At 47.4% G+C, this 23,917-nt stretch overlaps 1 protein-coding gene across 1 annotated transcript in view; it reads left to right on the top strand.

Annotated features, from left to right (window-relative positions):
* Window positions 1-22,723, top strand: part of C8B (complement C8 beta chain) — a 37,769-nt gene extending 15,046 nt beyond the window's left edge. The window contains exons 6-12 of the mRNA XM_045477551.1: window positions 1,932-2,129; window positions 5,720-5,960; window positions 7,835-7,963; window positions 10,651-10,814; window positions 17,846-17,999; window positions 20,006-20,074; window positions 22,404-22,723. Coding sequence (XP_045333507.1) covers window positions 1,932-2,129; window positions 5,720-5,960; window positions 7,835-7,963; window positions 10,651-10,814; window positions 17,846-17,999; window positions 20,006-20,074; window positions 22,404-22,555 — 1,107 coding nt within the window. The 3' untranslated portion in view covers window positions 22,556-22,723. The remainder of the gene's footprint in view (window positions 1-1,931; window positions 2,130-5,719; window positions 5,961-7,834; window positions 7,964-10,650; window positions 10,815-17,845; window positions 18,000-20,005; window positions 20,075-22,403) is intronic.
* The last annotated feature ends 1,194 nt before the right edge of the window (window positions 22,724-23,917 follow it).

The following is a 23,917-nucleotide window of genomic DNA, read 5'->3' as shown; positions in this document are numbered from 1 at the left end:
TGGCTAAAAAAGAAAAAATAAAAATAAATGAGCCATGGACAAACACAACCTCCCCCGCGGTGCCCACTGGCACCCCTGGGGCCTCTACCTTCAAGGGAGGATCTCAGAGCAGCTGAGTTACCATCCCAGTTAAAATAGCCCCTGACCTGGCAGGACATACATCATAAGTGTCTCTGCATAGCCAGTGCTTTTGGAGTGCTGTGTCAGGCCCTGTGTGGTGTTGTATCCATACTGACTCAATCCTCAGAACAAGTCCAATGGGAGGGACAAACATCGTCTCTATTTGACACATGAAGAAACTGAGGCAGGGGGACCTGGGCGGCTCAGTCCATTAAGCGTCGACCCTTGATCTCAGCTCAGGTCATAATTTCACAGTTCGTGGGTTCAAGCCCTGCATCGGGTGCTGGGCTGACGGCACAGAGCCTGCTTAGGATTCTGTTTGTCTCCCTCTTTCCCTGCCCCTCCCCTGCTCTCTCTCTCTCTCTCTCTCTCTCTCTGTCTCTCTCTCTCTCAAAATAAATAAAAATGAACTTAGGAAAAAAAAAGAGGGGCACCTGGGTGGCTCAGTCAGTTAAGCATCCGACTTCGACTCAGGTCACGATCTCACGGTCCGTGAGTTCGAGCCCCACGTTGGGCTCTGGGCTGATGGCTCGGAGCCTGGAGCCTGCTTGCGATTCTGTGTCTCCCTCTCTCTCTGCCCCTCCCCCGTTCATGCTCTGTCTCTCTCTGTCTCAAAAATAAATAAACGTTAAAAAAAATTTTTTTTTTTAATAAAAAAAAAGACATTGAGCATACAGAGGTTCAGCCTGTTGTCGAAGGTTGCTCAACTAGAAAATGGCAGGGACGGGTTCCACCTCAGGCAACCTTACCCCAGGCCACAGTCGGACTCACCTCAGCTCCCTTCCTCAGCAGCTTAGTGTTATGGGAACTGCAGGCAACCAGAAGCCAATATGTGGGGGCAGAGACCATTGGGACTGGTCCCTCCAAGGACATCGAGGCAGTACCTTGGGCACAGAACAACGAGAACGGATTTTTGAGCAAACAGTTCATCTAAGTTCTCTGGGAGGCACTTCCCTGCCCCTGTCACTTTGTCCCCACTGCGTCGCCTTTGACCACACCTCATCAGCTGTCAGCTGCTCTCCCCTTACAACCTTCTCGCCAGCCTGTCTCTCTGACTCCACATTCAGCCCTTCCAGTCCAACCACCGTGCTGTCCCAAAATGATCTTCTGGGGGGCGCCTGGGTGGCGCAGTCGGTTAAGCGTCCGACTTCAGCCAGGTCACGATCTCGTGGTCCGTGAGTTCGAGCCCCGCGTCGGGCTCTGGGCTGATGGCTCAGAGCCTGGAGCCTGTTTCCGATTCTGTGTCTCCCTCTCTCTCTGCCCCTCCCCCGTTCATGCTCTGTCTCTCTCTGTCCCAAAAATAAATTAAAAAAAAAAAAAATGATCTTCTGGAGGCTCAGCTACATCCATGTTGGCTCATCTTGGATTGAGTCCAAATTTCAGACCAAGTAATACAGAAACCTCAGTGTTTTGATGACAGCACATTCCCTCACAACCCCTGTCCCTTCCCCTCACTGTTGCGTCTTCGTGGTCAACTACCCTAGAATCCCTTTACTTCGTAGAGTACCTCCTGTTCTTTTCCACCCATGTGCCTTTGCCTAAGCCGAGTCCCCAGTCCAGAATGCCCTCCTGCATTTCTGCCAGTTGAAACCCAAATCACGCACTCACCTCTGAGTATCACCCACAGTCTAACTCTCCTACTGGATTAGGAGCCCTGGGGCTGGGCACACAGTTGGCTCTGAGGTTCCTGTATCCAGGGGCTCCAGTTGAGAGCCCAGCACATGTTAAGAGTTCAGTGGGTACCTGTTGACTTGTACGGAACTGAGGTGAGTCAAAGCAAGTAAGAAACCTTTTCTTTTTTCTTCCCTTAGACCCAAGGCAAATACGAATTTGTGCTGACTGAATATGAGTCGTACTCAGATTTTGAACGTAGCATCACAGAGAGAGGAAAAAGCATGTCTAGTTCCGGCTTTGGTTTTAAAATACCTGGAATATTTGAAATTGGCATTAGCAGCGCGAGTGCTAACGGCAAACATTTTATTCGCAGAATCAAACGATTCTCTCACACCGTAAGTACCCTTTGCTGGCCTTCAGTTCCCATGCATCCATTTCGATTTTCATGCCCTGCTGTGTCTGTATTCCCCACTACTGCTAGGCCTAGCAACCAGCCTGTATTTCCGTGGTCCTGAAAAATCTGTTCACCAGAAAACAGGGTGGTCTTCCTTGAACTGACTTCTTAGAAAGGCCGGGCAGTGTGGCATATCATTATTTTCTTCTTTTATGTTCACATTCTCTCATTTTCCAATGAGCTTTATCTTGTGGTTTTCCTTAAACTTGAGCAGGTAGCTTTCCCAGACCATATCCACTCTGGAGACGTTTCAGGCTCTAGCGATCTAACTTCTGTCCTAAACATTCAGCTGAAGTTCCCCCTCCAGGATGTCACCCAAGACCCTGCTTGTCGCATGGCTTGGGGCCTCCGCTGGAGTCGGCCACACCATCATGCACCTGTTCCTCCCGCTTGCTTTCTGCTCCTCATCACTTTCCTTTCTGGGGTCTAATCTCCCCACCTGTTCTTTATTTAATTCGTGGCCATCTTCTCTTCTTACCCTTCAGCTACCCCAGTTGACCTCTGTTCATTCTCCCTCCCCACCCACCCCCCACCGCCCCCCACCCCACCCCACCACCAGGGCAAGCCACACACCTTCATGATTGCTTCTGACCTTTCTGTTACACTTTGTCCTACACAGCACACTCTTATGGGCATCATTACCTGGATGCCTCGCTGACACTCCAAGCAGGCTCTCCCTCCTACATTTTCTGTGCTAAATAGCATTTGTTTCCTTCTGGTTTTCCAACCTAAGCATTTCAGAATCCTGTTTCGCTCTCTTCTCATCTCCGCATTTTTTGGCCACCAGATCCTTCAGTGTCACATTCCAATATTTCTTAATCTAACTCTGATTACATCTTAAGTAGCCCGGACCCTTGCACCTCCTGCGTGGCCCCCGCCTTAGGGGTCTCCTGTCTCCCAACTTGCCCCTGAGATTTATGTGCTGCCAGAAAGACGTTTCCATGATACTCATCTAATCATGTGGCCTGTTCCCCCTGGCCCGTAAGATGAAGGTCAAAGCCCGTGAGTTGGTAGAAGAGGAGTAATTGGACTGGGAAGTATTGGGATATGATGTTGGAGAAGCAGGTGACAGGCAGCCTTGAGGAAGCTTGAGTTCCCGAGCAAGGAAGGTGCATTCTATTCTCTAGCCACTAAGCGTTTTCAACTTGGGTGAAATGTGTTAGAAAATTAATCTGAGTGGAACCTGGAGACCAGGTCGTCTCTAATGATTCATAGGAGGAGAAAGTGGTGAGGGGCTCAGAAAGGGCTCTGCTGCTGAAATACCAACCAGGAGAAAATGAGTAGTAAATGCTAATGGGTCTGTTACTGTCTTTGTTTTTCCTTCTAGGCTCTGAGTAACTTGGAGGCAGAGGCTGTTTCTTCCATCTTTAGACTTAGAATGGCACCTAGTAGGTGGTTAAGACTGAAATACAGTGATGAAGGGTGGTATTAATGAAAACGATCATACTTTGTTGGGGACAAAATGAAGAAACGAGAAAATACCATCTGTTTACTCCTTCCCTTTCTCCTGCTTAGCCCCTCCCTCCCTGCCTCCCTGACTCAAATATCCAGTGATAGCGTGCTTACAGTGTTCTGGGCACTATGGTAGGCTTGGGGTCCAGAGACAAATACAACCTGATTCTTGCCTTCCAGCTCACAGTCTAGGGGGAGAGGCAAACGTGTATGCAGTCAACTAATTCTTAATTTTTTTATATCAGTTGTAATGCAGCCTGGTTTGTGCTATAAAGGAAATATAAGCAAAGTGCAATGCAGTCCTGGAAAATGGTGTGTGTGTCTGGGAAATACAGGATAGTGTCACATAGGCAGCAACAGCTAAGGAGTATTGAAAATATTAGTAGACGCGTGTCGAGCCGAAAAGGGAGAGAAGAGCATTTAAGGCAAAAGGAACAGCATGTGCAAAATTGTATCATGAAAAGAATAGATTTGGCAAACAGTGAGAAGTTGGATTAGGGCTGAAGTGTGGTGTGGGGGGCAGAAAGTGGTAAGGTATGGGGAGGAACGCTTCACTACCAGGGGACAGGGTGTGAGTTCTTATATTCACCGTAAGGGAATAGATTGTATTCAGGAGACAATAGAGAGCCAATGCACGGTTTTGTTTTAAGCCCAGAGGGGCATTATGATAGAGGCATCCCTCAGAGCTATCGCAGGTTTAGCTCAAGAACACTACGATAAAGTCAATTCACAATAAAGTGAGCCCTATGAATTTTTTGGTTTCCCTGTGCATACAAAAGTTATGTTTACACTATAGTCTGTTAAGCGTGCAGTAGCATTATGTCTAAAATAACAATGTACATACCTTAATTAAAAATACTTCATTACTAAAAATGCTGACCATCATGTGAGATTTCAGCAGGGTATAATCACTGATCACCATAACAAATATAATAGCAATGCAAAAGTTGAAGTATGCAAGAATTACCAGAATGGGGCACAGGCACACAAAGTGAGCCAATGCTATTGGAAAACGGTGCCAGTCGACTTGCTCAACATAGGGTTGCCACAAGCCTTCAATTTCTAAAAATCACGGTATCCATGAAGTGCCATAAAACAAGGCATGTCTGTAATACCATCAGGGTTTTAAGACGTCAGCTCTGATTGGAACATTGACGGCAGGCTAGAGAACGGAGGGAGATGAGCGGGAAGGTTTTATCCAAACCCGAGCAGGAAAAGAAACCTACAGTATTTAGACAAATCACGAACAGAGCACTGCTTAGCTTGGAAGGGTAAGGAAGAAGGGAGAGTCATGAGTCTCTGGGGCAGAACTAGAATGAGGTGAGAGTAAGGATAGGAAACTCTCACCTCAGATTATTCTTGCACATCAGGATGTTTGCACATCACCTCCCATCGCCATCTCTCAGCCTATCCCCCACACCAGGGGTCACCAAACTTTTTCTGTAAATGGCAAGATAGTAAGTACTTTAGGCCTTGTAGGACCATAGGGTCTCTGTCACAGCTGCTCAGCTTTGCCGTGGTAGCGTGACAGCAGCTATGGACAGCGCATGAACGACAGGGCGTGGCCGCCTCCTAAAAAAAAGCTCTATTTATAACACCAGGCACCTGATGTGGCGTGCAGTCTTGTAGCTGGCTGACTCTTGCCACGCGCTGTAACGCCTAGCCTTCCTAAGGCACCACTTTCACTCTTTCTTGAGCGGCCTTTCTTTGGAATTTAAAAAGCCCAAACAAAGAGGCTGCCTTTGCAGGCAGGCAGACACTGTATCCCACCAGAGTGGCCCCAAAGTGCTCCTGCTGCTCCCTGCCATCTCTGCTTCTGGCCACCTACCCTTCTCGTTCCTTCTTTGCCGCCGTAAGGAGGTGAGTTAAGAGCAAACTCTCCCAAGCTGAAAGGACGTCGGAATATTTATGAGAAATGAAAGCTTGTCAAAGAGACCGTCTTCCCCCAAGTATCCTAGAGGAATCATAAGAGTGACGACCCCAGGCCAGGAACATCGGATGGTATTTGTAAAGTTCATCCTCTTGTTCCAGATTCCTAACTTTAAAGGTCTGCTTTTCCCATGTTGGTATTTCATTTAGAAAAGCACATTTCTGCACGCGCGCTCTGACCTTGAAGTAGCACGTTACAAGCTGAAGCCCAGAAGCCTCATGCTCCATTACGAACTCCTTCAGAGAGTCAAGCTGCTGCCCCTGGAGTACAGTTATGGGGAGTACAGAGATCTCTTCCGTGATTTCGGGACCCACTACATCACAGAGGCCGTGCTGGGGGGCATTTACGAATACACACTCATTATGAACAAAGAGGCCATGGAGAGAGCAGGTACGCTGCCCAGGGGACTATGGCCCTCCTGCCGGGGCACACACAAGCTCTGTGAGGAGGTGGGAGGAGAGTGACGGGCTTTACTCCTAGTTCCCTTCTCCCTCCCTGGCTGTAGTGTCATTTGCAGATGTCTCCTTTTTATAACCTGTTAGTGGGTCCTCCTCCGCCCAGCCCTCTGTCTGGGCAGTCCTCTTTTCTACAACTATTTCCTCTAGACAATAGCATCCATGTCTCATGGCTTTAAATGTCTTCGATATGTGGAGAACTCCCAGTGTATGTTTCCCCCTGGGTCTCTTCCCAGCACCCAAGAGCTCTCATCAGAATGTCCCCTTGACATCACCGTTTGGATGCCCAACAAACATCACGACCTTACTGTGTCCCGAAAGTCAGCTTTTGCTTTCCTTTCCCAAATTTGTGTCCTCCACAGTCATCCACATCTCAGAATGCTTTCACCATCCAACCAGTGGCTCAAGCCAAGAACCTAGGAGTCAACCTTGACTGTATTTTTTTCCTTCTCGTTGATTAGCAAGTCCCCTCAGTAACTTTGAGGCAAAACCCAAGATTCTGCACAAGCTTTGACATGACGTCATTGCTGCTGATCTGTAAACCCCATTTTAAGTAGCAGGATTGCAGATGGTTACCACAGCCACCTAACCGACATCCAACTCCTGATGCCCCTTGGCAATCTCTTCTCCCTGTGGATGTAATTACAGGACTTATCACTTGTAACCATCTGCGGGCCTAAGGTGTGATTCCTGCTTCCCAGTCCAGGGTTCTGGCACTTGCCACGTTAGGTGACCTGCCCTGGGTCACACCATTCACAGTGGAGGACCCAGGGCTTGGTTATAAGGCCACTGCACTTACAAGAGGACACATGGTCTGTAATGTATGTAAATTATGCCGGTGTGGCTTCATTCTCACTAAGGCCAAGGACACCTTCCTCCATACCACTGGTTTCCAGAGCACTTTTCTTATTTCCTCAAACTGCTTCCTGCAAAAGGATTCTGTTATCAAGCAAACTGGGGAAACATATAATGGATCCCACTTTTAGCATCCCACGAGGCTACTGCCACAAAATGACCTGTCCACCTCCTCTGATACAACGCTGGTCACACTTACTTGACCACAGAAGCACATTTTCTTATAATACTTACTATTGCAAAAATCACAAGAGATGTTATCATGAAATTCATATTTCAAGGAACATGCTTGGAGGGAAAACGGATAAACGCTTAACACCACTGGAGAACTCCATAGTCAGGACGACTGCTCTCCTCTCCTTGCCTGGCCTCAACGTACCGCGGAAGGTGCTGACCAAGTCACATCCAAGTTTGAGCAAGCCCAGGAGGAGAGCTTGCCTTGGGGAGAATTAGGGAGAAACAAGTGGGAAATGAGGCAAAAACGAAGAAGAAATAAGAGAAATCGGCCCCTTCTCTTTGCCAGGTCCTAGACCAGACACTTTAAATATATCGCCTCAATTAATTAATGAACTTGCCCTCTCTACTCCAGCAAAGATTAAAGAAGAGTGGGTCAGGGCAAGGCGGACACACTACAGCAAACTGTGCTTACTGGATCGACCCCTAGAGGCTCAGAACACAACTCTGAGCACTTCCACTCTCAGAGGGAGGACAGCAAAGACGCTCAGAGCCTTTGAGGACCCTGAAAGGGGAAGGTTCTGTCGCCCTCTCATGAGGCCTCCACCCTGATGTCATGGCTGCCTGCGTTGTTGGTCATCAGGCTGGCCACCCGTTGATTTGAACCTGAGTCACGCGACATGACATCCAGGAAGGGCAAGGCTTCTGGAATCGATGACAGGAAAAGGTGACAGGGTGAATTACCTTTAGGTCATGGGCCTCTTTTCTTGCTTCCTTCAGATTACTCCCTTAAGGACGTCCAAGCCTGTGCCAAGAATGATTTCAAAATCGGTGCTGCCATCGAGGAGGTCTACGTCAGTCTGGGTGTGTCCGTGGGCACATGCCAGGGTATTCTGAGGGAAATAAAAGGTAAGCGGCAGGGGCATGTGAAATCTGTGCTCATTATCTTTCCCTTCTTAGCATCCCCCCAAACCGAATCTTTCTTCAAGCTAAAGACTGGATATCCTAAGGAATTTCAATTAAAATCATAATTCACTCAATAAAAACTTACCTAGCTCCTACTATGTGCTGGGCATACAAAAGTGAATGAAACTGTGTTCCCACCCTCGTGGCGCTCACATGAAGTGGGCAAACAATTAAAGAAGCAATGGCACCAAACCCAGTTTGGAGAATCAGGACCGGCTTCCTAAAGGAGGGCACGTTGGAATTGTCACTCAGGGAGTAAAGCGGCAAGGTTGTTTTTAAGGCAGGAAAAAAATGACAATGGAAATTTATTCTGGGGGCCAGGAGCTGGCCTGGCTGGAGGCCGGTGGAGAAGGCGGGGGAGGCAGGTGAGGAGGCTGGTCCTTCCGAGACAATGGGTGGGGTAGAGTCTGGAGAAGCAGGCAAAGCCATAAATCGTGTAGCGGAGTCCGCACGGCAGGGGAGACCAGACTGGAGGGGGCAGGCATCAAAGCCAAGGGAACGGGAGCAGGGAACCTGGAGGTCATTCCAGGGAGCTGGGAATCAACACAGCAAGTAGAGTAGGAAAGAGGGACCAATCAGCAGGGCCCCTGGCCCCGGCCTCCGCTGCACCTCAAAGAGCAGTCCCCACCGACTCCACTTTACTGAGCTTGCACCGGGGATCGTACGTGGAGAAAGAGTTCCAACACCTGAAAGAAAACAAAATAAGACAACGACAAAAATGAACTGCTGGTCTAGAACCATCCCTTGCACTCTTGACTCATGTGTGATTGATATTGTTTATTTGCTCATTTTGGTGGGGCTGGGTTGGAAGATAGGTCCCATAAGGGAGACATGCACAGAACACAGGTGCTCTTTATTTATTTATTTTTTTAAGTTTATTACTGAGAGACAGAGACAGAGCATGAGCAGGGGAGAGGCAGAGAGAGGGGCAGACACAGAATCTGAAGCAGGCTCCAGGCTTTGAGCTGTCAGCACAGAGCCTGACGCGGGGCTCGAACTCACCAACCGTGATATCATGACCTGAGCTGAAGTCGGACACTTAACCGACTGAACCACCCCGGTGCCCCTAGGTACTCTTTAAAGAAGACTCATAGGGAGCACCTTGGTGGCTCAGTTGGTTAACGTCCGACTCTTGATGTGGACTCAGGTCACGATCTCATGGTTTGTGGGATCGAGCCCCACATTGGGCTCTGCATTGACAGCACAGAACCTGCATGGGACTCTCTCTCTCCCTCTCTCTCTGCTCCTCTCCCATGTGCACATTCTCTCACTCTCGCTCTCTCTCTCTCTCTCACAAAAATAAATAAACTTAAAAAAATAAAAAGGAGATTTGTAAAGTGATCCCTTGCACAGGACACTACATGGAATATTGGGCAGGACCCTCATCACTTGCCAACTCCTCCCTCCCTTTTGGAGATAACACCATCCTCGCTTCTGTGTTAAACACATCCTTCCTTTCTTAATAGTTTTACCACCCTGTGTATCACTAACCAATACAGCTCAGTGTTGCTTGTTTTTGAACTTTATATGGATGGAATATACTCTTTTCAGTTCTGGGTGGTGGTGGTGTTTTCGTTCACTATCATGTGTGTGTAACTACAGCTAGTTGCCATTGCTGCCTAGTATTTTCATGTATGAATATAATACTTTGTCCATTCCACTGTGGAATTTGAGTTATTTCCCGTTTCACGCAAGTGCAGTCGCTGCTGCTAGAGCATTCTTCTGTGCTTGTCTGGTACACGCATGCAAGTATTTTGCAAGGAATGCACCCAGGAGTAGAATTGTTGGGTTGTAGACCGTGTACTTTTTCTGGACTAGTGAATGCAAAGCTGTTTTCTAAAACGGTTGTACTGCCGTCCCCCTACCAGCAGTATACAAGACTCCTTTCTATGGTGCACAGGGTTGCGGGCTCAAAGCTAAGTGGTCACTTGACACCCGTTCTTTTGGCATGGGGTGAATGGACAAATTAGAATGGGAAGGACTCACTGATATGATTGAGGGCCTTCTGGGAAACTCTACATAGATCAAAATAATAATCATATTATAGTAGATGCTCTTTAGTGGGTATCTATCACACACAAAGCCCAGCTTTTACAAATTTTCCCGCCTCTGGTAGCCCATACAAAGAAGAGATGTAGCTTAGAGCTTCAGCAAGGCTACCTGGATAAACCTTTTCACCCCTAGTGCCTGAGATTTCTTATCTGCAAAATGAGGATTATATAGTTCCTATTTCATTGTGAAGATTAAGTGAGTTAATACAACACTTAGATTACTGGCTGACACATTAATGATCCATAACCTATCTCCCTATCAACCTATTTACGTATCTATGACCTATCAATCTCTCCATATATATGAATATCCATCAGGTATCTATCTTCCATAGACTCAGTGACTGGCATTTATAGATGTCCCCTCCTTATCCTGCCCCCAACTTGTGTCCTATTTGATTGGGTGAATTGCCTTTTGCCCTTTGCGTCGTGACTTCTTTGCTGGTGGGGATTGCATCTTGTCTACTGGCACCTCCAGGATGAGCTTAGGGAATATCATGGTAACTAGGTTGGGTTGCAGCAAATTCCAGGGTGCCGAAGTGGATCCCCTGACATGCCAGGTCTCTGTGTCGATTCCAGACAGAAACAAGAGAGACACCATGGTGGATGACTTGGTGGTCCTTGTGCGAGGAGGGGCAAGTGAGCACATCACCGCCCTGGCGTATAAGGAGCTGCCGACCGCAGACCTGATGCAGGAGTGGGGAGACGCCGTGCAGTACAACCCAGACATCATCAAAATTAAGGTATATCTGGGGAGCTGCTCTCTCCACCCTTTCCTCTATTTAGTAAACAGCTTATGAGGGGCTACTAGGAGCCAGCCTGGGGGATACAGAGCTCAAGAAGACCCACACCCTAATCTCAAGGCACACACATTATAGTAGATAATGTATCTGGAGTGGACCGATTACAAAATAACTGTTGAGCACCAGCTGGAGACCCCTGACTCCCTCCCACTCAGGCCCCCAAGTTGCTAAAGGAAATCAACCATCAGCTTCTAGTTCCAGCCTTCTTAAATTGATACTGTTTCCATTTGGTCAGAGACTCTCTCCAGGCACTCTTTGCCTATTTTAACATTCGTTCAACCAACAAATAGTTGCTAACTTCCTGCAGAGTGAGAGGAACTAAGCCGCTGGAGGAGAGGCAGAAAGATGCAAGTGTGAAACATACACTCTGTGCTAACCAGTAAGACCCGGGCAGCCATGACCGTCGTACAGGACAGGGTAATACTTCATGGTGATCAGTGACGTTTTGAGCACCGACTATATTCTTGACACTCTGCCAGGGTCTTTGGGCATGTTATTGCATCTAATCCTCAAATTGCGTGTGCTTACCTCTGTTTTGTGGCTGATGAAAATCGAGGTCACAGAGGGAGCATCCATCTGTGGCTGCTCAAGAGTCTTTGTTAGGTCTGGGCCCGAGACTTTGACCTCTTCCCTCCCCTCCAGACTTTCCTGTGGGTTTGGTGAATAAAAACTAATGATCCCAACCAACTGTCACCCACACAAGAGCAGTTTTGCAACCTTAAACTAAGAGGACGTTTGCTAGAACAGGACTGTCATACACATCAGCAGTAGTAGGTCCTTGCCTGTGGGGACTTCTGCACGGGGTCCGTGCTCCATCTCGGGCCATCCTCTCCTTGCTGTTGTCTGTACACTCACTGGTTGTTTGGCATCCACTCCACCCCACCCCCGGGACTTAGTCTTGCCGCCAAGGAGGGGTGACGAGGGACCGGAGCTCTTCACGTGATGCTCTGCAGCTCCCAATCCTGGCAGTTGCCCAGTGTCTTAATTTGTATGTCAAATGCATAGTTTCTGCAGAACAGAAGGCTGCCATTCAAATCCTGTCCTCTGCTGTTTTCAGTAGTGACACTTAGGATACAGCTGCTGACAAGCATCAAGGAGAATAAAGTCAGCTGTAGGTTGTCGGCAGCTCCAGAGAACTCTGGGGTTGGCTGATGGTGTGGTGACATTGCTTGGTATCACGGATGGGCATGGGAGTGAACAGAGCTCAGGGGAAAATAGATCCCTGGTCTTTAATTGTCACTTACACCTTACCTGAATTTTTTTTTCCCCAAAACCGAGAATTAATGGAGTTTTCCCTGGTCACCTACCTGAATGGGTTGGATGTGCCAGGCCGGCCACTGGGAATGTCAAGTGTCAGGCATGTGATGTGATCTGGTGTGTGTGTGCGTGTGTGTGTGTGTGTGTGTGTGTGAAAAAGACAGAGAGAGGAAAGAAGAGAGGAAGACAGGTAGGGCAGGCCAGCATGCTAAGCATCTCAGGCCTGAACATGGTCTTAGGCATGCAGCACTTTACCAAAGGCACAGAGGCCCAGCATGTGTGTGATGTAGTAGAAAGTATCACACTGTCAGGTGTGTGGGCTGAAAGGGGGAAAAGGTGAAGGAAGCAGAGATGTTTTCGGGAGTTGGGGAGGTGAGGTTACTGAAGACTTTTAAGCCCTTCCTTTTGTAAGTCCCTGCCGTGAGTTGGAAACGTATGTTCTGGACATCCCACTCTTCCATGCACTCTTTCCAGCTAGAGAAAACTGCAGATGCCTCCACATTATCTCACAATAATTCTTCTCTGCAGAGTCAGCCCGCCAGGTAGGTAGAGCGGCGACTGTTTTCCAGGACGGCAGAAGCCACTAGACAGGCGATTCCTAGACAGAGCGTTGGCCAGGGGTCGCATGCATAAAGCATTCTTGAGGATCAAGACCTGAAACACGATTGGCGTAGGAGCCAGGTGGGCGGGGAAGAAGAACACCAAAGAGCCCCCTCGCACTGTTCACTGATGGACTTTCGACCCAGAGAAACGGCTCTTTGCCCAGAGTTAACAAATAGCCGTGGACACAGAAAGAGAACTCCAAACGCAAAAGATTGAAATTACCTTCAAGATTCAGAAGACAAGCCTACATCTAAAAGTGGAAAAATAGAAGTAAATTTTGGAATGCATTTGCCTTTTTATCGTAAGCTTTAAGCAAATGAGGAATTCAGGAAAGAAAAAAGAGATGCTGAGATATTAGACACTCGTCAGAATAAAAAGGAAGTGGCTGACTACACATAACCAAAGGCACAATAGCAGAGGAAAGCCTACGTTGGAAACTGTAAAGAACAGAATTGACACTGCAGAAAATTGAGTCAGTGATGTGGGAAGGCGCCATAAAAACGTTCTCATAATGTAGCAGCGAAAGACAAAGAGATTAAAACAATGACGTAAAAGAAATATGATGGAAGAGAGTACAGAAGGAGAAATCTGCAACTCAAGGACTTCTTCCTGAGAAAGAGACAAGATTAAATTTGAAGATGGCATTTATCACGGACATAATAAGGGAAATGTCCCTGAGCTGATGACACAAAATGCAGAACACATTGAAAAGTGGGCAAAAGTACTGAGAACAAAACAATACAGAAACACATCCTATGATGTGATTTTTTTTTTTTTTAACTTTTAGAAACAAACCTATTCTAAAAAAAATGAAGGTGGTTCTGGTCTTAGAATTCTTTGCAACATGAAGTGCCTGAAGGCAGTGTAGTGACAATGTCGTGAAGGAGAAGCTCGGGGCCCAGAGAAACGGTCGTTAATGGATAAAAAAAATCCCAAAGACACTTTGCATTATTAAAGGAGTCACATAAAAATTGCCAGATTTGGCAAATGGAAAATATAGCATGTCTAGTTAAATTTGGATTTCAGACGAATAATGGATAATTTCCTAATATAAGCATACCCCCAAATATTGCATGGGACATACTGGTATGACCAAATTATTTGTTGTTTATCTGAAATTCAGCTGTAACTGGGGAGATTCTGTATTGGACTGGCAAACCTAGTCACAAACTCAACCACTCGTGAGCATTTTTATAAGTAGCCAGGGTGGCTAGGTTGTCGTCTGAGGTGCAAGCTGATGGAGAAGCTACTGTATAGAGCTCAGGCATTGCCCAGAGTAGAAGGAAAAGATATAGTTGTGAATGGTGTTCCCACAGAGGTCAGGAAGGCATTGGTTATGCTGCGGTGAAAAAACTTCCCAAATCTTAGGGACTGAGTACAACACAAGTTTATTTCTCAATCACACAACATGCCCAGAGTATATTGGGGAGGGGGCTTTTCGCATTGCCACTCAGGGATCCTGGCCACGGAGGCTTGATGTGGTCATATGCTCCGAAGATCACCGCTGCATTGGTAAGGGAAGGGGATATGTCCCTTCACTCTGTCCTGAAGGCTTCACCCTGGAAAGGATGCCCCCTCTGCTCTCTTTCCACTGCTCAAAACAAGTCATGTTGCAAACCTGCCCTTTAGAATGTCAGGGAATTGCAGCCCTGCTATGTATCCAGAAAGAAAAGCAGCTGATCACTTGGTAAGCAGTGATAATCACACCTTTCTGAAGATGTGACCACCGTACCTTTCTAAAGCGCTGTAGTCAAAGATTCTCTAACGGCAAATTACTCTGACCAAGAGAAGGGTTAAAACACAGATGTTGTGGTAACATTGCCTGGTAAGATAATGTCAGACTCAAGCCATTGGAGCTCACCCCCCAAAATAAGTTCTGGATGTCAAATAAGGAAACCATGAATGTAATTAAATGACAGGTAACACCCCCACAAGATAATTTTGCCACAAACAAAATCCTAAATGTATAAAGAATGATACAATTTCTAAGAAAGACACATTTCAAAGGAAATAGACAACTCTTAGCACTAAGATGACGAATAAATACGCAAAATGTTTAACTTGCCTAGGAATTAGAAATGAAAAAGTAACAACATGATATTTTTTTACCTATCAAATTGACAATGATTAAAAATCTATAATATTCAACAGGGCGCCTGGGTGGCTCAGTCAGTTGAGCATCCAACTCAGGTCATGATCCCCGGGTCATGCGATCAAGCCATGTGTAGGGCTCTGTGCTGAGAGTGGAGTCTGTTTGAGGTTCTCTCCCTCTCTCTCTCTCTCTCTTTCTCTCTCTCTCTCAAAAAAAAAAAAAATTGTAATACTCGATATTATTGAGAGAAATGAGATGGGCACTTTCATAAAATGAGATGAGAATATAAATTGAAACAACACTTTATATAACCATCTATACCTATGAAAAAATGTGTATCAAAGAATATTGAACACCATGGGGAAATGCCTATAATATGCTATTAAGTGAGGCAAGTGGAAAATAAACTGCACTTTTCTCATGCCACTGCTTTGGTGTAAATACCTGTCCATTTAACTATCCAAAAATATTCACTGAAAGGACGGACACAAACCACAATGCTAACCGTTCGAATCCTTTTTTGCCACTTACTGACTGCGTGACTCTGGTCCATCTTTTTAACTTTTGTGTGCCACAGCTTTTTCATCTATCTGTAAAATGGGGATACAGAACACTGTCTGCCTCAATAGGATTGTTGTAAAGATTAAATTAGATAATGTATGTATTTATTTATTTTTTTTTTTTTTTTTAACGTTTACTTATTTTTGGGACAGAGAGAGACAGAGCATGAACGGGGGAGGGGCAGAGAGAGAGGGAGACACAGAATCCGAAACAGGCTCCAGGCTCCGAGCCATCAGCCCAGAGCCCGACGCGGGGCTCGAACTCCCGGACCGTGAGATCGTGACCTGGCTGAAGTCGGACGCTTAACCGACTGCGCCACCCAGGCGCCCTGATAATGTATGTATTTAGTTCAGCACCGGATTACTGCTACCATTCCAGTAATTACTCGTTATCATTAAGAATGGTGATCACCAGGGTCCGTCACAAGGAAGGGCATGGAGTTTAATAAATAGCGAGGACCATCTCTTTGCAGCAATATGATAAATAAAAGGGCAAGTTCACAAGGGCAAGTGTGCGTAGGACCCAGTGGTTGACATGCGTAGTTAGGACTGTGTTTTGGGGGGAGAAATAAGGAAGAGAGACGGGGGAGAAAGGAAGAAGAGGAGAAAAGAGAGAAACGAACGAAAGAAGAACGGCCAGGGAACGAAAGAAGGGACAATCATGCCATATTAACTTAGAATTAAAAGGGAGCTATAGAGTCCTAGGAGTTGCTGCTCAGTTCCAAGGCAAACCCCAGTCTGCAAAATTTGGGGAACGCTGGTATAGGAATTGGAAAATGGGAATAATGAAGCCATTTTTATCAATAATTATCACGAGCTCGTAAGAAAAACAAAAGCTTTGGGTTAGAGTCCTGGAAATACTATTTAATGAGCTCTTTGACTTTGTTCAGGTCACTTAACCTCATCTGAAAACGGGGCTGATAATTGCTACCTTGTGAGGACGGAGTGGGCTCACGTTTGTGAACCGTCAGCAAAGCTTCTAGAACACAACACATGGAGGAGGTTTATTCGGGTTCTGCCACTGACTTGCTCTCTGTCCTGGAGCGCATCTCCGCGCTGGTAGGAGAAGGCCTGGGGGGTTAAAGGCAGCCTTACAAGGTGCTCTGACAGGGAATACGGATTGTTGGAGGAGCTCATACTGGTATACAGCCAACCCCCCTTCCCTCCCCCACGTGCGGCCAGCAGGCTGGACGCTTCTGCAAACCGCCTCTGGATCAATTCATTGACCACAAAACGGTGAGACAATGGGACCACCGAGGGGCCTTGCTTTGCCCACTGGAGCGAAGGTCAGCATCGGACGCATTAAGAAATGGAAGCAATTTTCTTCCCACTGGAGGCTTCTATTAGGTATGATTGCCTGCATTTAGACCCTAAACTCTCCAGAGCTGGATTAGGGCAGGAACAGAGACAAAATCTGGAGAGGAACCTGGCCCTGGAGCTGAAAGTAGGACCCAGAGGCTCCAAACATTTTTAACTACCTCTTTGCACTTTTTCCCAGGGTTTTCCTAGCCCACAGCCATCTGTGGCTTCCTCTGGTCGCACACTGCCAGGTTCGCTGGTGACCAGCAGCTCGCTCTCTGTGGCTAGGTTTCTGTTTTCCGCCCCTCTCCTCCCAGCCAGCTGCCTTTGCCCTGATGAAGCCTCCCACCCCCTTTCATTGGCCATCCACTTTTATTAGCTGTTCTCACTAAGCTTGGGGCTAGACCCTAGACTCTAGACCCCAGAGCTGAGCAGTATATAGTCCTGATCTCCAGCAACTTACCTTCTTAATTCAAGAAGGAAAAGAGATTTCAACACATAAAAAAATAATAATAATAATGAATGACCACAAAAGGAGCAAAGAGATGGAATTTGTATTGGGTAAAGAGACTTTGTATCAGATGAGCACTGGACAGTATTCTGAGCACTTCATAGTGGGAAGATATTCTGTGAACTTGGGAGCCGGGGAAAGGCTTCGTGACGGTGGTTCTTGCATGACGTGAATGATTCTTGCCAAGTTGGGACGGGGGAGCCATGTTGGGACGAAACTTCTAGAACAGTTTCAAAGAGCTGCTTGAAAGTCACCTCCTCTCCCCAACCACAGGCAGGTTAACCAGCTGCTCCTCTGCCTGCATTCCACGTTTCCACCGTTTCCGGACCTGCTGTGCTGCAACAATCTGTTACCGTGTCTCTATCTCTGGATTCCGAGTTTCTTGAGAGTGTGGATTTTATCTTACTCATTACTCATGCTTCATGCCTGGCACTTAGGAGGTATTCAGTAAGAGCTGACCTGATCTCAGATGAGTTTATCTGTGGATACTGGATAGGATGGTTCAAACAGAGGATGGGGCATCCATCCAGTTCCAGATGAATCCACCTGTCTCTGTGCACCGACCCCTTGCTCATTCCTGTGGACCCTTGCGTTATCCTTCTATTTGGTGAATATTTTCTGTTGAAATACATCCCTTTCCTCTCCCCAGGCAGAGCCTCTGTATGAACTGGTGACGGCCACAGACTTCGCCTACTCCAGCACAGTAAGGCAAAACATGAAGCGGGCCCTGGAAGAGTTTCAGAAGGAAGTCAGCTCTTGCCACTGTGCTCCTTGCCAAGGGAATGGAGTTCCTGTCCTGAAAGGTACCGTTTCCAGGCAACTGGTGTCCCTGTGAAAGACATTATCTGGAGGGGCTGGTGCTGTGGCCAGAACACATCATCAAATCCATATGCCCTCCAGAGTATCTCAAGAAGAGTTCTAGATCAATCCCTGGTCCTCTTCCTGAGGCCCCTGGGTCTGTCATGAAGTCCTCTTTGCTTTCTCAGGGGACAAAAAGAGCCCCCTGGCCATTTGGAGCCTCGTAAACTGAGCTTCTCCATGTTGAACAGGCATTCAAGAGACCCAGAGCTACTGATGCTCGGGCCCCCACCTGGATCCTTGTGTGAGAATCAGGAGAAAGCTCCTCATCAGGAAGGGTAAACCCTCTCCAGGTAGATCTAATCTGCAGCCAGGGTGTGGCTCACAACTGCTGAAGTCTCCGCCTCCTTGGAGCACAATGAGGTGGGATTGGACAGAGGCCCCCCCGCCCCGCCCCTCCACCCCCGCCCCTACTCAGGTGCAGCTCATGGGCAAATAGCACGATGTTCCTCTAAGGCAGATCTCAGCCCGAGCTGCGTGTGAGAATCACCCAGGGTGCTTTGCACAAACACAAAGCCCTGGGTCTCAGCTCGAACTCGTTAAAGTGAATCACTGGGGATCGGCCTTTGAAAAAGCCTACCAGATGATTGCACTATGGCATCAGGGCTGCGAAGCTGATCCACAGCTTAATCCGCTGGCAGACAGGATCCATGATTCCACCAGCTTACAAGTGGGACAAGTGTTAGCCTGTTTCCCAAGAAGTCAGAGTGCAGGCAACTAGGTCATCTACCCTGGCCGCCGGAATGCCTTGGTTCCAGCCACAATGGACATGGCAGGTGGCAACATCACGCAACTGAAGTAGCAGGCCTAGGCTGTGCACATCCTGACCAACGCATGGTGAGAAGATGGGGGGATGGGGGAGCAGCAGCAAGGATGGGCCCCTTGAACTTGATTCCTAACTTCCAGGGCCATATCTGGGGCCACTGCAATCAGCAGGGCAAATTTGGGGTTGGCTGAGGCCTGGGATCTTGTGTTCCTGTCATGATGGCCAAGGAAGAGTCCAGTCCAGCATGAAGCCAAAAGAGGGTGTCAGGTGCAGTTGGGTCCAGCAGATCTGCACCCAGGGAGGGAGCCAGCTGGAGTTAGGGCAGAACCTCTGTGGACAGAGCCAGCTCAACCGGGCAGAGACAGGAGAAGACCTGTTCCCAACTGAGGTTGGGGAGTATGTGTCTAGCTTCTTGGACAGGGTGGATGGGAGCAACGGAGACATAAGTGAAAGCCTAAGGCTGGAAAGTTCTGCTGTCAGGACAGAGACATCGAAGTGGGGAGGAAGTCAGCAAGAAATGGGATCTGCCCATCAGCTCAACGTCGTGATCCAGGGTTGCTGAATTCCCCTTGCCTTCATGTGAAATTTGGACCTAGAAACTGGAACCCATCTAAGGATGTGCACTAGTGTGAGAGAGAATACGAAGCCAGAAACAGAGTTGTTCATGGGCCTGACTTCTAAAGGATAATCCTGTGAAGGGACTCTGTGTGATCCAGATGTCACTCCAAGGTGACATGTTACAGATCAGCTTAAGGAATAACTTCCAAAGGGCCAGAATTGGCCAAAGGTGGGACGAGACATCTGAGGACAGTGAGTTCCCAATCACTGGAGTGTTCGAGCAGAGGCTGGACAATTAGATGGCTCGGGGTGAAATCGAGCACCAGTGACCATTGGCTTCCGCGACCACTAATGTAGCTTCCAACACTGGAAACTCACACCGCTGGGTCAAACATGAGCTCACGAGTAATTCCCCTCAGCAACTCCGTATGGTTCCCGGTGACAGGCAGTAACCACCCTTCAGGAGCAAAAGACCCTCAGGGAAGGAGTAGGTATTCTAAGCGTGGAACCTTCTTATCTTAAACCCTTCAACTAAATGTTTCCCCTATTTTAACCTAATGGCAAAGTGACGTGGAGGGCTGAACTCCAGGAATTCTGTTTCACACTCTGTCTGCATTGTCTTTTCAGAATCCCGCTGTGAGTGCATCTGTCCTGTTGGGTTCCAGGGCCCAGCCTGCGAGGTCACCTATGAGAAAAGTAAGGAATCTTGAGTCGGTTGGAAAAGGGAAATCTGGGCAGTTCTAGAGAATAATCGAAAAGGGCAAGAGCACAGGGGATGCTGGGTTGGGGGCCGGGTGCTATGAAATTTGAGATCCATCCTGGCTCCTGACTTCATCTTTCATTATTTTCACACCTGAGAATGCTTCATGTTATAGGACTGTTAATGCACGGCATTTGCAAGTCATTTCTTTGAATCCTTCTGGAATGCTTACCTTCTTTCTTTCTTTTTTTTTTTTTTTAACTGAACTTTTATTCAGTCCTCAAAATCCAGCAAGGATGCCCCTTCTTCTGTAAAAGTTCTAAGCCTCCACCCCTGAGTAAATTTAGTTAACTCTTCCTATGTGTTCCTGTAGCACTTTGAACATATACCTATTATAGCTCTTAGCACATTATGTTTTGGGTTGTGTGTGTCTTTCTCCCCAACGTGTGTGAGCAGAGATCATGTGTCATTTGCTTCTGAGTCCCCATGGCCCAGCCTAGTTGGTGCTTAGTGCTCTGGCCTGAATTAACAGAGGAAAGACTAGACTATCATTGGGATCCTTTCCAGCTCTCAAATTCTTTGGCCAGTTTATTACCTAAGAGTTCTGAATATGCCCCCACCCCTGACTCCTCCTTCCCTTTCCTTTCCTCTGTGTGGCTTTTGGATGATATCATTAAAAAAGGAAATGGCATGGGCACCTGGGGTGGCTCAGTCGGTTAAGCGTCCGACTTTGGCTCAGGTCATGATCTCACAGTTTGTGGGTTTGAGCCCTGCGTTGGCCTCTGTGCTGACAGCTCAGAGCCTGGAGCCTGCTTCAGTTTCTGTGGCTCCCTCTCTCTCTCTCTGTCCCTCCCCTCCCTCCCTCCCCCGCCCAAAAGAATAGAAATAAAAAACAAACAGAAAAACAATGAGGCACTGTACTACGTATCAGGCACCTTGATGAGTGCTTGGACTCAGCTTGTGCTTGAGTTTCTTCAGTAACTGTGACCTTGAGCAATTTACTTGACCTCTTTGTGCCTCAGTCTCCTCATCCGTAAAATGGAGCTGGTGGTATTAACTACCGCCTAGAGCTGTCTTGAGTTTCTCATGAAACCTCAAAGCGCTTGGAATAATGCCTAACACATGTAAGAGCAAAATAAATGTTGGTTAGTTTGTTTTAGAGCAAAATAAAGTGCATTTTACATAACACTAAATCTTTTTATCCTCACAACAACATGACAGAGTAGGTACCATCAATATCCTCATTTTATTGATGAAGACACTAAGGTTCAGTGAGTCACTAACTTGACCAGAGGTCACACAGTAAGTGTAGGAGCCCAGGTTCGGGCTCAGTGGATCTTGCACTATCCATTCTCCTCCCCAGTGAAATGCTCACCTCCCACCACCAGCACAAGCCCACACGGTCCTGTGCCCAGTGAGTGTGTAATCGCACAACCACAGGATTTCTCCTGGTTGGAGGAGACACTGGACACCTCCTGCTGTAGCCTTCTCATTTCACCAGTGGGGCAGGCCCAGAGATACTAGGTGATGTATGCAGAACTATACTGCCCATCAGAGGCTCGGCCAGACACCTGATGTATCAGGGTGGATGGAATCAGTTACTTGTCAGTCTCATCAGCAACCACAGAATCCTCATGGAAAAGGCAAATGTCAGGGAGGGGAGAGTGCATTATTTGTTATTATTTCATATAACACGCAGTGCTTATGGTATATAACAGAGTTCCTGCTTCGTACTTTGACAACAAGTAAACTAGCCAGCATCCTATACCTGGGAGGTGACCCAGCTGGGAAGCACTCGTGCATTCATCCAAAGAATGTTTACTAAAGACCCCCTGGGTGCCAGCTTAGGTGCTAGGGTTCAGTGGCGAGCAAATCATACATAGATCCTGTCATCGTGGAGATTACTCTTTAGAGAGAAAGACCGACGTCATTTGAATTGTCCCAGAAATACATTTAAAGCTGTAATTGTCACTGCTATAAAATGCTCCAAGAGCTTAAAATATGATGGATTGGTGGGGAGTTAGAGGTCAGGGAAGGCTTCCCCGCAGAGATAATCCTTCAACTGAGATCCGATGGGCGAATAGGATTAACCAGATAAACAGAGGAGGGAAGAGTATACTGGGCCAGGGAAACAGCATCTACAAAAGCTCTGTGGTAGAAGGGAATATGGCGAGTACCACAGTTTGCAAAAAGGACAGCTGACTGGAGAGAGGAGATCTGAGCAGACTCACCAAGCCTTTTGGCTTATACACCCCACCCCCAACCCCAGAGGGCACCAGGGTGTAACAAGGGTTGATTAACGTTTGATGACCTTCTTCCTTACAGATGTCCCCATTGATGGGAAATGGAATTGCTGGTCAGACTGGTCTCCGTGTTCTGGAGGACAGAAAACAAGACAAAGGCAGTGTAACCATCCACCTCCTCAGAATGGAGGCAGCCCCTGCGTGGGCCCTGCTTCAGAAACACTTAACTGTTAAGGAAGGAAAAGCTTCTAGCACCTACTACTGTGGGCTGCACATTGCGAGAGCTCTGAGCCCTTAGGACCTCAGGCCAGGTTACCTCATACCAGCTCCCAGCTGGGGCCATCCCAAGGGTAGAGGGCCGTGCCACTCAGCGTTTGAAATAAAGATGTTATTTGCAAAATGCACGTTGATTTGAACAAACAGCTCAACGTCAACTACACGTTGCTTAAGGGCTTAAGAATCTCGGTAATCCTCCCTTTGCTCATCTGTATAATTTTATCCCATTCACGTGTATTATCAGCCAGAAACTGTGTTAGCAGTTGTTCACACTGAAGTCCCACTGTGTGAGGGGCACATAGTAGGTACCCAATGATGAATCAGTGACTAGCTATTAAGTTTTTCCTCCCTTGAGGACTGCATGGTCTTATTCAGTGACAATAGCAGTGAATATGTATCGAATGATTACTGTGACAGCCTCGGTGCTCAGTGTGTTAATTCATTCCATCCTCATGACAGCCCTACGAGGTGGATGCTGTGTTAGCCCTATTCAGCAGCTGCAGAACTGAAGCTTAGAACAGTTAAGTGGCTTGTCTGGGGTTGCACAGTTAGGAAGTGGCAAAGCTGGGCTATGAACCTGGGCACTTGGGCTCCAGAGGTTTAGACTCTTAACTGTGATGCTCCCTTGCTCTCCGTACATGGGCATTTCTTGACGATGAATTTTTTTCCGAAATTAAATGTAGGAGAAAGTGGGATGTGTGTGTGTGTGCACACATGTGCGTGCCTGTGTTATTGAGTCTCCACCCCCTGCATCCCTCAGAGAGTGGATCCTGGTTCCTCAGCTCCCTTTGATGCTGAGCAAAGGAGAGGCAAGGCTGTGCATGTCAGAAGCAGAGTTCCGGGGCGGAGCTGAATTGCTGTGACATGAGCAGGTGCCTAGAGAAGGCCCTGAGCTGGAGAAAAGAGCAAGGGAAATTGATAACCGAATGAGAGACAGACAGAGGAATGCAGGTAGGAGATGGGGGGGGGGGGGGAGGGAGGGAAGGAAGGAAGAAAGGAAGGAAGGGAGGGTGGGAGGAAAGGAGGAAGGGGAGAGATATTATAGTGGCTAGGAGAGAGAACACGGAGACACATCAAGAAGTTCAAGTTAATGGCTCTGGGGCAGTGTGCAGCGTGAACCTTCCCTGACCTCTGTATGTTTCACTTTGCTCACTCATGATTTTGTGCAAATCCCATCTGGAGCATGGGGGGGAAGTTGCTTGAGGGCAGTCAATTGATCTTTAGGTTACTAAAAACCAGAATATTTGTATTGTTTAGATTGAGTCAAGTGATCATTTAGGCTCTATCGCTCTCATTCATTCCATCACATTAAAGCATCCG

Source organism: Leopardus geoffroyi, chromosome C1 (assembly GCF_018350155.1).
Source record: "Leopardus geoffroyi isolate Oge1 chromosome C1, O.geoffroyi_Oge1_pat1.0, whole genome shotgun sequence".
Taxonomy (NCBI): Eukaryota; Metazoa; Chordata; class Mammalia; order Carnivora; family Felidae; genus Leopardus; species Leopardus geoffroyi.
This window is presented reverse-complemented; position numbering and strand designations above follow the sequence as displayed.